This window comes from Oncorhynchus mykiss, chromosome 2 (assembly GCF_057628025.1).
Source record: "Oncorhynchus mykiss isolate SJ-2025 chromosome 2, ASM5762802v1, whole genome shotgun sequence".
Taxonomy (NCBI): domain Eukaryota; kingdom Metazoa; phylum Chordata; class Actinopteri; order Salmoniformes; family Salmonidae; genus Oncorhynchus; species Oncorhynchus mykiss.
The window spans coordinates 84,950,761-84,965,224 of record NC_143023.1 but is presented as its reverse complement, the minus strand read 5'-3'; the positions used below and the strand labels follow the sequence as shown (position 1 = coordinate 84,965,224).

The 14,464-nt window shown below is 43.1% G+C and overlaps 1 protein-coding gene across 2 annotated transcripts in view; it reads left to right on the top strand.

Moving 5' to 3' along the window:
• LOC110498041 (EF-hand calcium-binding domain-containing protein 4B) overlaps positions 1 to 14,464 on the top strand; it is a 47,326-nt gene that overhangs the window by 21,480 nt on the left and 11,382 nt on the right. For both annotated transcript variants that reach the window (XM_021574603.3, XM_021574594.3), the window contains exons 4-14: positions 117 to 312; positions 1,462 to 1,608; positions 3,033 to 3,123; positions 3,339 to 3,434; positions 4,418 to 4,605; positions 5,107 to 5,178; positions 5,705 to 5,753; positions 5,954 to 6,039; positions 6,460 to 6,811; positions 7,608 to 7,740; positions 9,012 to 9,093. In XM_021574603.3, coding sequence (XP_021430278.3) covers positions 117 to 312; positions 1,462 to 1,608; positions 3,033 to 3,123; positions 3,339 to 3,434; positions 4,418 to 4,605; positions 5,107 to 5,178; positions 5,705 to 5,753; positions 5,954 to 6,039; positions 6,460 to 6,811; positions 7,608 to 7,740; positions 9,012 to 9,093 — 1,492 coding nt within the window. The remainder of the gene's footprint in view (positions 1 to 116; positions 313 to 1,461; positions 1,609 to 3,032; positions 3,124 to 3,338; positions 3,435 to 4,417; positions 4,606 to 5,106; positions 5,179 to 5,704; positions 5,754 to 5,953; positions 6,040 to 6,459; positions 6,812 to 7,607; positions 7,741 to 9,011; positions 9,094 to 14,464) is intronic.

Below are 14,464 nucleotides of genomic sequence, written 5' to 3'. Positions count from 1 at the left end.
CTAGTGCACCGTGCAGGCGGAGCATGGTAGCTCAGCGTAGGTGCAGGTAGAGGGAAAGAGTGGAGAGTGAGAGTAAAGGATATTATGAATCATCTCCTGGACTCTTGTTTCTTTAGGTGAGTTCCTGTTTGGCCGGAGGATCTCTGCAACAGAGGGGAGGGACAGCCCCATTGCCAAGGAACCCACTCAGGGCCCTCCAGACTCCCTGTACCAGACACAGTGGGAGGAACGGTTGGTGGGCAGCGAGGACGAGGAGGAGAAGCACTTCTGCATGCTAATGGAGAGCTTGGGAGCCAGCAACGTCTTTGAGGAGTGAGTGTTTTTGTCTTATGCAATCCACCCCTCAACAATGCCCTCAAATGACCTATTTGTCTATTCCATTAGATTGGTCAGCTGTGCAAAACAAAAAGCACTGTAAGTTGCCACTCCTTAGTAGTGCGAGCCACTACTTGCTGTTTCAATCTACTTGCTTTGATATTTCTCTGGAAATTCTGAGCTTAACAACCAAGCATAGAACATAGATTAAATCCTGAAGTGTACTGTCTTCTTCCTCAAAAACATCAGACATAGGAAAAGTTCATCAAAATTGATTTGGCTTGCTTAACCTTCGACAAATCATTACAGTCGACGACATTCATGTCTATTCCAGACATTGGTGACTGGGTGCTGGTACCAATGATTTTGGCTTTTTGAACTCCAGGCATTGGGAGGGAAAAGATAAAGCCAGGCCTCATATAACGCATGACTAGACTCACCTTTAGCAAACAAGTACAGCTCAATAAAGTTAAACAGTAGTAGTGGAGGATGTACATTTGATAAGGACTTCCTATTGACTGTGTAAACCTGGGTTAGAACCAGAGAGGAATGCTGACAATTTACATCAGATCGGTTTGTGCACCAACCTCTGGTGTGTCTTCCTGAAGTTGGCATGGCGTAGGAGTCTACTGTAAGGAGTCTTCCATGGCGGAGGATGATTGTTTTGTCTTTCCACACATTCACCTGCCTTTTACAATACAATGTTCAATAGCAGTCGTTATCTGAACACTGACGTGAATACCTGGGCACAGACAAAGATGGCTTCAAACCGTCAAAATAGTTGTTTTCTTCTAACCGGAAAGGGGATTTTCAAGGCCAAGATCATCTTGCCCAAATGTACATATTAAACAAATATGTAAGCATGGTTTCAGGCAGCCCACAGCCACCCACTGCCTGCCTGTCCACAGCCTGCCTGCCTACATTGTCCTAATTGTTCACATTGACCTTGTCTTAAAAGAAAATCTATTCATGGCTCTATTTCTATGTCCGTGTCTCCATACAATTCTACTTCAAGTATAATTCAATTTCTTTCCTCCATGAAGAACCTCAGTACAGTTCTTCTACAGAAATCTAACTGCAGTATACAGACTGTATTCCAGGTCTTGTCATTCAGGCTAATCTTTGTTCTGACCCGCTTCCCATCAGCCCTGGTGAGGTGCGTAGTCTTTGGGCCCAGCTGAGGAGGGACGAGCCGCACCTCCTGTCCAACTTTGAGGAGTTCCTGGCCAGAGTAATTTTACAGATCACAGGGGCCAACCAGGAGAGGATGGAGATGGAGAGCGCCCTTAAAAGGTTATTTATTTTTACCTTTATTTAACTAGGCAAGTCAGTTAAGAACAAATTCTTATTTTCAATGACGGCCTAGGAACAGTGGGTTAACTGCCTGTTCAGGGGCAGAACGACTCGGGGGTTTGAACTTGCAACCTTCCGGTTACTAGTCCAACGCTCAAACCACTAGGCTACCCTGCCTAGTGAAGCCTACTACTTCATTCATCAGATATTGGTGCACATGTAGGATTTAGGCAATTAGCAGCCCACTGTTGCCTGGTCCCAGATCTGTTTGGGCTGTTTGGGCTGTCTTGCCAACTCCTATGGTCATTGGCAAGGCAGCACCAACAGACCTGGGACCAGGCTAGCTCTAAATGTTCCTTTACAGAAAACCTCATTGCCTGAGTAATGAAGGGCGAAGTAGCCTACTGCATGTACTTGCTATGTGTGCCAGTTAGACCTTTATGGCATGAGGGCATCTACAGAATGGTCATCCCCAGGTATGTATCTGTTTTCCCTGTTTTTTTTTCATTCTATTACTAAAAGCATAACTTTTTCTTTCAGATTTGTAGTCCTTAGTTAAGCCAGCTAAATTCCACACATTGAGTGTTAGTCCTGCCTTGGGAGGGTAAAAGTGTTAAAGTTTTACAGTGTGGGTGCAACAAACATTTACTTCAAGAGACACATTTACTCAACCTTCCAGTTCCAAAGCCATGTTAAGTGTTTGTGAATGTTCTCCCTAAACACCAACTTTCTTCAAATCGGGCAATATGTATGGCAATTTTACACAAGGAATAGTACTCCACAATCTCTACCTACAGTACTTGTTTATTATGTCACTTTTCAACTGAGCACAGCTGTTGTACCGCAGTGGTGCATTATCACACAGTTTCACATAGTTGAAAAGCATCCAGTTCGGTGGGCTGTTTCTGACAGAAATGAATGCAAATGTTGCGTAAGAGAGAGAACGTGTGGCTCACACTTTGCAGCTGTTTCAAAATGTATTGTCAATGTATTTCTTGCTGTATTCTGAGCTGTAGACACGCAGGGATGTTTAATTAAAGCTGACCAGAGTAGTCAGGCCTGGAATGTTTCAGTAACTACAGTTATCCCTATTATCTTCAGATGTGAACTGCATGTAATGCTAGACTGATAATAAGTGTTCTTTTTTCATGGTACTCCCTTGAAAATCTATTTGTTGCTGTGCCTGTTTGGAATGCATCACAATAGGTTACAAATACCTACTGTATGATTGAAATGGCAGACTGGAAGCTCATGTAAGATCTCAAGTATGGAATTTATGTGCTGCCTATGCATGTGATTCTATGCCTATGCATGTGATTCTATGCCTATGCATGTGATTCTATGCCTATGCATGTGATTCACCAAACTAACGGAATATGCTGTATTAGCATTAACAAGATGAAAATATTTCTAAATCCGAACAGAAAATCAGCAACACATGACGATGAGATCCATCGCTTATATGAAGAAATGGAACAGCAAATCAAAAAGGAGAAGGACAGGATCTTACTGCAGGTAAAGAGATCTCCCACTGAATACAACACACTTGTTAGTAACTTCAGTTTTCTGAGATCTCTCTCACACACTCTTTCTCACACACTCTCTCACACTCACTCTCTCTCTCTTTCTCTCTCTCTTTCTCTCTCTCTCTCTCTTTCTCTCTCACACACACTCTTTCTCTCACACTGACTCTCACTCTGTTTCACACTGACTCTCACTCTCCACTGCAGGACTCTGAGCACTTCTTGTCTAGGAGTCAGGATCTGGAGCATCAGCTGTCCAGTAAGGAAAGGGAGCTGGATCAGATCTTCCAGAAACAAAGGAGGGTGAGTCGGGACACCAATGATGAGAAATGTATCATCACTGGCATCACAGTAAAGGATAGAATTCTACTGTACAAAACATATCATTATTATTTATTAAATCACATTTTCCTGAAAGTGTTTTGAACAATGTGAAATATCAACTCTGATTGATCTGGAATGAATTGTGACCAGCCTTATTAGTAGACTTGAAGCTCTAAGAGCTGTCCCTGAGTGTCTGCAGCTTACTCTCAAATGGAAATTAAATGATGATAATACCCAATGATGATAATACGCAACAATAACACTATCAAAAACAGAACTCCACGGAAGCTTTTAAAACTAATTAATCAAATGGAAAGGAGTCTTACCAGTGCATCTTAATTTGCTTTATAAAAGGAAACAAGGCCTTAATTTGTACTGTGCCCAAGTCACCAAAGCCTTCACTCAGATCTCCCTGGCACCATCCACATTCCTCTCTGCCAACCAGAAATTGAATGGCAGAACATTGACTGGATTGGGAATGTCCGTTGTAGATATTCTATTTCTATGGTGCCAACACTTCTCTGTAGAGCAGGCATACAGGCGCTATGCTGGATAGCCTAATCAGTGTCGCTAGATAAAACATCTCTTATGTTGTTGTGTTGGATCCGTTGTGACACTTATATATTTAGAACAGTGATAGTAGTGTTTGTGGCTGCATTCAGACAATAGCCTTATCTGCGTGTCCTCACACAACCCCTGGCTTCAATGGATGCGTGTCAAACCAGACCAGTATGTGTTTAGAAGATATAATTTGTTTCATCCTTTGATTCATCAATGCTTGGTGTGTCATAGCAATCGCACATTGATCATACTCTACCAATCATAGACCCCAGACCATGATTGTTACTGCATAGTAGCATCTGGGATATCAATGAAATGAAAGTGTAGGTTATTGTAGTGCGTCTGCTTTAGGCTGTAGTGTTGTTTTGTGTGTTGTCACCTCTGCTTGTCTCCTCTCCCAGTGGGAGCATCAGTGCCGGGAGCTGCACAGCGAGCAACATGTGACCAAGGTGGAGAACGTGGCACTGAAGCAGACCAATGAGGAGCTGGCCCAGGAGCTGGAGCACACCAGTCAGGAGCTGAGCCTGGCCCAGGAGCAGCTGGTCCTCCTGCAGGAGCAGTCCTCACACCTGAACCAGGAGAGGGAGATGTAGGTATCTGGATGGCTGGCTGTGTCTTTGATCCTGTTTGGGTGCTTGTTTCTCCTTGTGAGTCCACATCTTAGACCAGTGGTTCCCAACTCCGCTCCTTGAGTACCCCAAAAGCCCCGTACAACCATACCTGAATCAACTAATTGAGGGCCTGCTAATTTGTTGAATCAGGTGTGCTTGTCCAGGGCTACAATAACAATGTGTACTGTTTGGGGTACTCAAGGACTGGAGTTGGGAACATCTGTCATAGGCGCTACTTGCGTTCAGTAGCGTTTATAAATCACATGATTATGAAGGCATAAATGTATAAAAGCCTCTATACCTACATTTATGTTTATGTAGTTATGTCTGTGTGATGTACTAGTCTGTTAATGTTCTGTATTATATCATGTTTTATGTTCTGTTTGGACCCCAGGAAGAGTCGCAGCTGCTAGCTAATGGGGATCCTAATGAAATACTGATATTATAACATGAATATGTGTATTTGTTGTCCAACACAGGGAGATGTACCGGGTGACAGAGGGATTGCAGAGGGAGCGAGCGAGCCTGCTGAAACAACTTGACCTGCTGAGGTAAAAGCGGAGATGGAACAGACACACACACACACACACACACACACACACACACACACACACACACTAGGAGAGAGGCAGTGGGTTACTGTATATCAGTTCAGAGCCACTACTCTCCAAATCAAGGAGCAATGATCATACTGTACAATACTGAAGGTTATGTTATATTCACTACAAACCAAGGCCATCAATCCAACAGACCGCAGGCAAACTCATCAAGCTGTTTTATACTAAATCATGAGGCACGAGAGGTGTGGTACATGGCCAATATACCACAGCTAAGGGCTGTTCTTAACCACGACGCAATGCAGAGTGCCTAGAAACAGCCCTTAGCAGTGGTAAATTAGTCATACAAATGTAATTAGAACAGTAAAACTAAATGTTTTGCCATACCTGTGGTATACAGTCTCGTATATCATGGCTTTCAGCCAATCAGCATTCAGTGCTCCAACCATCCAGTTTATAAGTGCTTAGAAAGTATGTATTTCTGTTGCAATGATCCCCTTCCTTGTTATATTATCTTCAGGGAAATGAACAAGCACTTACGAGATGAGCGAGACATGTGCTCTTATCAAGTAAGTATACACAGGTGCAATGTATTTATTAATCATTCTCTTTTTGTGAAATCCCCTTCTATATATCTACAGTATCTGTCTGTCTCCATCAAGTTTGATAGATACTAACTTAAAAACATGATTCCTTGAAAAGCATGGAATCTAGAAAACATTTTCAATCAAATTGCTGATGAATTTGTTTTTGTTTTGTTGTTTTGCAGAAACTGAGGAATACTGTTAAAAATCCTGCTTCCAACCTGAGACCTGGATCAAATACTCTGAATCCCTTTGACAGAAAGGCCTTTAGGTATACTATTTGCTTAGAAAGGCTTTTAATACAAATTGAATGGATAGTGGCTGGTGCTGTTATGGAAGCCTTAATTGATACAAACGTTCAATTCACCTACAATACACTCTTGTTCAGTATGAATATGACTGTAGTTTGAATAGTTATTAATAGTGAATGATTCATATTTTCTAAGTAGGTGGCATTGCAAAAAGCCAAATAAAGCACATGAAACAGATTTCACATGTTGGACAGAAAGCTGCTCAATAGGGCTGCAGCTTAAGTTCTGTGTAGAACGTGTCTGTACAGTTTTTTACATTGTTCTTAATATATGCAAATGCCTGTAAGTCCATTCACATTCTACATCCATACCATTGGACTCCAAAAAAAGCATTTGAGCCAATTTCCCCATCAATTTCCATCTCATCCCTGTCTCTCCAGTGAGGATGAGGAGGTAGTGCTCCCCCAATCTAAGAGTAAGAGTCCAGGTGGAGTGAATGGCTACAGCCTGGAGGACGTGGTGGATTCCAGACCCCTCCACAGACCCCTCCAGAGGATCATCTCCATAGAGGAGGACCACCTACCCCAGCTCCTACAGGATAACTACCAGACTCAGCTCTGGGAGTGGCATGAGGAGGCCGAGGAGGAAGAGCACATAGAGCTACAGATGACCTCTATAAATCCTCCCAGTTCTCCTCCAACGATGGAGCAGCAGCAGCCAGTTGACACCAGAGAGACAGAGATGCCTACATCCCCCAGGGGCCAGCCTGTCGGAAAGGAGACTATGGGGAATGTAAGCATGTAGGACCAGGGCTCAGATAGAGACACAACATCAGTGTTGGTATGAAATTATGTGGAGAGACATTGTGGTCCGTCTACTGAATAGACTAGAAGGATTCAGTTGGCTTGGCATAATTATCCTCCATTTGAAGTGAAAGAGATTGTTCAGCATTTTTCACATTATGTTCCCTCCAGGGTTGTTTGTAGGTCACCAGGTTTTTGTTTGTTCTCCTGACCCCGTAAAGAGAGTTGTGGGGGAGGAGTGTAGGTGGATGTACAGCACAGTGTGTTCACAAAGCTCAGTTTTTCCAACAGACCAGACCTGAGAAAGGAACAAAACAGTCACAGGTGTTGGGTTTCTCACTTTGAGTGAGTTGACCCCGCAGTGAACCTCACAAACAGGATTAGCTACTTGTATTAGTGTTTGTTGAAAGTGTTTCCATGATTTACTGTCGATTTTAGAAAATTACTATGTATTTCAAGAACTTTGTGCAACTTTGTTTTACTATAACAGAATAGTATAATAGGATAATAGTTGTGGAGTTTCTTGGAATTAGGGGGCTAATTATGCAGTGTTCATAATATGTTCAAATATGCTGCTCAATGCTCAAATATTTGTTGCCATGTCGTCGTTTGTACTGTACTCTCTCCCAGTATATATTGAATTGGATACTTGCCATCTGAATTATCCTGGTAATTACTTGAGGAAAAGTAGACTTGAGTACATAGTGAGTTAGTGAGTTGGATGAAATGTATAATATGAAGTCTTAACACACACCTCCCTCTTTCACTCTGTGTTGTGTTTCCAGGAGGAGGGTGCAGCGTTGGCCCCAGACCGCCTGTTTAAGATCGTCCTGGTGGGCAACTCCAGTGTGGGGAAGACCTCTCTCCTCAGGCGGTTCTGTGATGACTGCTTTTACCCAGGCACCTCTGCCACCGTCGGTGAGTGGCCTTTCCAGGCTTCCTTTTCTACAGCAGAGCAGGGTTGTGTTCATTAGGCACCAACGGAACAAAACCAACTGAAACAGAACTACCTGGAATTGTTGTAGAAGAATCATTGTATTTTACGCTGAAAAATGTTTCGCTACGGTGTGCCCTAATGAACACGACTCAGAGCCGAGCCCAGTCCTGTGGCTGGTTGACCCCACCCTCCCTCTCACACTGGCTTTACTCACTAAGCACTTTAAGATGCTGATTGTTTAACACTGTGGAAAGCTGATTATGTTGTGTTGATCTTGCACTTATAGGCCACAGCCTAATAAGCAGAGAAACCATATTGTGGTGCTGTATATTGACTGACTTGACTCACACTGACCATGACTTGGATTCTTCCGATTGACCTTTCTGTTGTACTGTAGGTTAATGTTGCACACCCAAAACGAGTTTGTTCTGTGTGTGACTGAGAGCATACTCAATTATGTCATGACTCACCATACCATTTTATATTGGTTTAATTCAATTAAGTTTTTTCACTCATACAGTGCTGTGCAATCCCATCGTAAGTCAGTGCACTATTCTGCATACATGAATCAAGCGCACTGTAAGTGTATTGGGGATCTTGTAGTTTTAAACGAGTAGAGCTGGGCAGACCAAACAGTGCCACATGAAACAGCTTGTGAAGACATGTTCCTCTCCTGTCATTCTGCAGCCTGGTACAAGCAGCTCCAGATTTCTTAATATCCTCTCTATTTAGGCCCTGCTTGGAAGCATTTGATTCTCAAAATAGTCATACGATTCTGAGAATGTATTTTGGTTGTTGTTGAGAAAGTCAGATGGATTTTGAATTGTGTGGTCCCTTTAGAACAATATACAATATCTGATCAACTCCTGTTGACGCAATTGTGACGCAAGCATTGACAATAAAACATGTTGTTTCGCCATTTCTATTTGAGCACTGGAGACAAATGTAGTCGATTGGAATCATCAATGGATAAGTAACATTTCAGAAACTCAGAAGGACATTTCCATATAAAGTTCCACATGTTATCCTTTGAAGTTCCTTGTTTTATCCAGATTTAGCCCGGAAATCAATTGTTGGTTCCTTTCATCACGTTTGTATCTTATTACGTGCCAATCATTTCTTGTTTGCTTTTGAAAATGAATATGGATACAAAATTACAGGGACAAAATATTATTGTAAGGCAAAAAATTGTAAATGACAAAGTTACTTAAATCAGATGAATGATATCTTGTCCGTCCTGCATCATCAACAGGCATAGACTACAGTGTGAAGACGATACGGGTGGACAACAGCCAGGTGGCGCTGCAGATGTGGGATACAGCAGGACAGGAGAGGTGGGAACTCTACTGGGTGGATTTACACATGTTCAACCTTTTGCCTCAGCAGCTTTTATTTTTGCTACAAGCAGTTAGGCTGAATGGCGCACCACTGCTACTATGGTTAAATGTCAGTATTTTAATAATGAGACAAACGTTTTAAAAGGTAAAAAAGTCAAGGTCAGAAATTTCTGGGACACTGTGAAGTCCATGGAGAACAAGAGCACCTCCTCCCAGCTGCCCACTGCACTGAGGCTAGGTAACACGGTCACCACCGATAAATCCATGATTATCGAAAACTTCAACAAGCATTCCTCAACGGCTGGCCATGCCTGGCAGCCTCTCCAGGTTCTCCTTTACCCAAATCCAGATAGCAGATGTTCTGAAAGAGCTGCAAAACCTGGATACGTACAAATCAGCTGGGCTTGACAATCTGGACCCTCTATTTCTGAAACTATCCGCCGCCATTGTCGCAACCCCTATTACCAGCCTGTTCAACCTCTCTTTCATATTTCATCTTCAAAGGGGGAGACACCCTGGACCCAAACTGTTACAGACCTATATCCATCCTGCCCTGCCTATCTAAGGTCTTCGAAAGCCAAGTCAACAAACAGGTCACTGACCATCTCGAATCCCACCGTACCTTCTCCGCTGTGCAATCTGGTTTCCGAGCCGGTCACGGGTGCACCTCAGCCACGCTCAAGGTACTAAACGATATCATAACCGCCATCGATAAAAGACAGTACTAAAAGACAGTGCAGCCGTCTTCATCGACCTTGCCAAGGCTTACGACTCTGTCAATCACCATATTCTTATCGGCAGACTCAGTAGCCTCGGTTTTTTTGATGACTGCCTTGCCTGGTTCACCAACTACTTTGCAGACAGAGTTCAGTGTGTCAAATCGGAGGGCATGCTGTCCGGTCTTCTGGCAGTCTCTATGGGGGTGCCACATTCTCGGGCCCACTCTTTTCTCTGTATATATTAATGATGTTGCTCTTGCTGCGGGCGATTCCCTGATCCACCTCTACGCAGACGACACCATTCTATATACTTCCGGCCCGTCCTTGGACACTGTGCTATCTAACCTCCAAACGAGCTTCAATGCCATACAACACTCCTTCCGTGGCCTCCAACTGCTCTTAAACGGTAGTAAAACCAAATGCATGCTTTTCAACCGTTCGCTGCCTGCATCCGCACGCCTGACTAGCATCACCACCCTGGATGGTTCCGACCTTGAATATGTGGACATCTATAAGTACCTAGATGTCTGGCTAGACTGTAAACTCTCCTTCCAGACTCATATCAAACATCTCCAATCGAAAATCAAATCTAGAGTCGGCTTTCTATTCCGCAACAAAGCCTCCTTCACTCACGCCGCCAAACTTACCCTAGTAAAACTGACTATCCTACCGATCCTCGACTTCGGCGATGTCATCTACAAAATAGCTTCCAACACTCTACTCAGCAAACTGGATGCAGTTTATCACAGTGCCATCCGTTTTGTCACTAAAGCACCGTATACCACTCACCACTGCGACCTGTATGCTCTAGTCGGCTGGCCCTCGCTACATATTCGTCGCCAGACCCACTGGCTCCAGGTCATCTACAAGTCCATGCTAGGTAAAGCTCCGCCTTATCTCAGTTCACTGGTCACGATGGCAACACCCACCCGTAGCACGCGCTCCAGCAGGTGTATCTCACTGATCATCCCTAAAGCCAACACCTCATTTGGCCACCTTTCGTTCCAGTTCTCTGCTGCCTGTGACTGGAACGATTTGCAAAAATCGCTGAAGTTGGAGACTTTTATCTCTCTCACCAGCTTCAAACATCTGCTATCTGAGCAGCTAACCGATCGCTGCAGCTGTACATAGTCTATTGGTAAATAGCCCACCCATTTTTACCTACCTCATCCCCATACTGTTTTTATTTATTTACTTTTCTGCTCTTTTGCACACCAATATCTCTACCTGTACATGACCATCTGATCATTTATCACTCCAGTGTTAATCTGCAAAATTGTAATTATTAGCCTACCTCCTCATGCCTTTTGCACACAATGTATATAGACTCTCTTTTTTTTCTACTGTGTTATTGACTTGTTAATTGTTTACTCCATGTGTAACTCTGTGTTGTCTGTTCACACTGCTATGCTTTATCTTGGCCAGGTCGCAGTTGCAAATGAGAACTTGTTCTCAACTAGCCTACCTGGTTAAATAATGGTGAAATAAAAAAATGTAATATGTTCTCAGTCTTACAATGACTCCCTTCTCCACCACTTCAGGAGAGGACTATCAGAATGGTCCTGCAATAGATAGCAGTCATTTTACAGGCTCCTGAACAATTCTACTATTTAGTGGGTTTTTTGCGCTGATCATAACTTTTTTTGCACATAATGTTTCTGCCATCGTTTCCTATGATCAAAAAGGGCTTCTGGACACCAGAACAGCGATCAATAACCTTGATTTGCATGTACATTTCTACTTCAACAAGTCGTAGGCACTGGACATACTGCTCATCCCGGACCAGACCCTAATCCCAGAGAAAAGAGAGGCTGGCATGTGGGCACCCTGACAAAACTACATTGGCGAGTACATAAACCGCCTCTACACTCAAAAGAGAACAAACTGGACGAGCTCTGTTCAAGACTATCCTATCAACGGGACCTGAAGAACTGTAATATCTTATGTTTCTCAGAGTTGTGGCTGAACAAGGTCATGGATAATAAACATTGAGTGTACAAAACATTAGGAACACCCCCTTTTGCCCTCAGAACAGCCTCAATTCGTTGGGGCATGGACTCTACAAGGTGTCGAATGCGTTCCACATGGATGCTGCCTACAGTGCCTTGCGAAAGTATTCGGCCCCCTTGAACTTTGCAACCTTTTGCCACATTTCAGGCTTCAAACATAAAGATATAAAACTGTATTTTTTTGTGAAGAATCAACAACAAGTGGGACACAATCATGAAGTGGAACGACATTTATTGGATATTTCAAACTTTTTTAACAAATCAAAAACTGAAAAATTGGGCGTGCAAAATTATTCAGCCCCCTTAAGTTAATACTGTAAGTCGCTTGGGGTATGTCTCTATCAGTTTTGCACATCGAGAGACTGACATTTTTTCCCATTCCTCCTTGCAAAACAGCTCGAGCTCAGTGAGGATGGATGGAGAGCATTTGTGAACAGCAGTTTTCAGTTCTTTCCACAGATTCTCGATTGGATTCAGGTCTGGACTTTGACTTGGCCATTCTAACACCTGGATATGTTTATTTTTGAACCATTCCATTGTAGATTTTGCTTTATGTTTTGGATCATTGTCTTGTTGGAAGACAAATCTCCGTCCCAGTCTCAGGTCTTTTGCAGACTCCATCAGGTTTTCTTCCAGAATGGTCCTGTATTTGGCTCCATCCATCTTCCCATCAATTTTAACCATCTTCCCTGTCCCTGCTGAAGAAAAGCAGGCCCAAACCATGATGCTGCCACCACCATGTTTGACAGTGGGGATGGTGTGTTCACGGTGATGAGCTGTGTTGCTTTTCCGCCAAACATAACGTTTTGCATTATTGCCAAAAAGTTCAATTTTGGTTTCATCTGACCAGAGCACCTTCTTCCACATGTTTGGTGTGTCTCCCAGGTGGCTTGTGGCAAACTTTAAACGACACTTTTTATGGATATCTTTAAGAAATGGCTTTCTTCTTGCCACTCTTCCATAAATGTGCAATATACGACTGATTGTTGTCCCATGGACAGAGTCTCCCACCTCAGCTGTAGATATCTGCAGTTCATCCAGAGTGATCATGGGCCTCTTGGCTGCATCTCTGATCAGTCTTCTCCTTGTATGAGCTGAAAGTTTAGAGGGACGGCCAGGTCTTGGTAGATTTGCAGTGGTCTGATACTCCTTCCATTTCAATATTATCGCTTGCACAGTGCTCCTTGGGATGTTTAAAGCTTGGGAAATCTTTTTGTATCCAAATCCGGCTTTAAACTTCTTCACAACAGTATCTCGGACCTGCCTGGTGTGTTCCTTGTTCTTCATGATGCTCTCTGCGCTTTTAACGGATCTCTGAGACTATCACAGTGCAGGTGCATTTATACGGAGACTTGATTACACACAGGTGGATTGTATTTATCATCATTAGTCATTTAGGTCAACATTGGATCATTCAGAGATCCTCACTGAACTTCTGGAGAGAGTTTGCTGCATTGAAAGTAAAGGGGCTGAATAATTTTGCACGCCCAATTTTTCAGTTTTTGATTTGTTAAAAAAGTTTGAAATATCCAATAAATGTCGTTCCACTTCATGATTGTGTCCCACTTGTTGTTGATTCTTCACAAAAAAATACAGTTTTATATCTTTATGTTTGAAGCCTGAAATGTGGCAAAAGGTCGCAAAGTTCAAGGGGGCCGAATACTTTCGCAAGGCACTGTATGTTGACTCCAATGCTTCCCACAGTTGGCTGGATGTCCTTTGGGTGGGGGACCATTCTTGATACACACAGGAAACTGTAGAGGGTGAAAAACCCAGTAACATTGCAATTCTTGACACACTCAAACCGGTGTGCCTGGCACCTACTACAATACTCAGTTCAAAGGCACTTAAATATTTTGTCTTGCCTGTTCATCCTCTGAATGGCACACCTACACAATCCATGTCGCAAAGCTTAAAAATCCTACCCTTCATCTACACTAATTGAAGTGGATTTAAACGGTGACATTAATAAGGGATCGTAGCTTTCACCTGGTCAGTCATGGAAAGAGAAGGTGTTCCTAATGTTTTGTACACCCAGTGTACATCTAGCTGGTTTTTCCATGCTTCGGCAGGACAGAACAGCAGCAGCAGGTAATCTCAAGAGGGGAGGTGTCTCTTTGTTAACAACAGCTGGTGTGCCATCTCGAGGTTCTGCTCGCCTGAGTTAGAATACCTATAAGCTATATATAGACCATACTATTTACCAAGATAGTTTTAATCTATATTTTTCATAGCAGTCTTTTTAGAATCACAAACCGATGCTGGCACTAAGACTGCACTCAATGAGCTGTATAGGGGCCATAAGCAAACAGAAAAATGCTCATCCAGAAGCGGCGCTCCTAGTGGCCTGTGATTTTAATGCAGGTAAACTGAAATCCGTCCAACCTCATTTCTACCAGCATGTCACCTGTGCAACGAGAGGTGAAAAAAAACTATAGATCATCTTTACTCCACACACAGAAACGCATATAAATCTCTCCCTCAGCATAACTCTATCCTCCTGATTCATGCTTACAAGCAACAACTGAAATGAAGTACCAGTGACGTGCTCAATACAGAAGTGGTCCAATGAAGTAGATGCTAAGACACAGGACTGTTTCGCTAACACAGAGTGGAATATGTTCCGCCCATCATCCAACG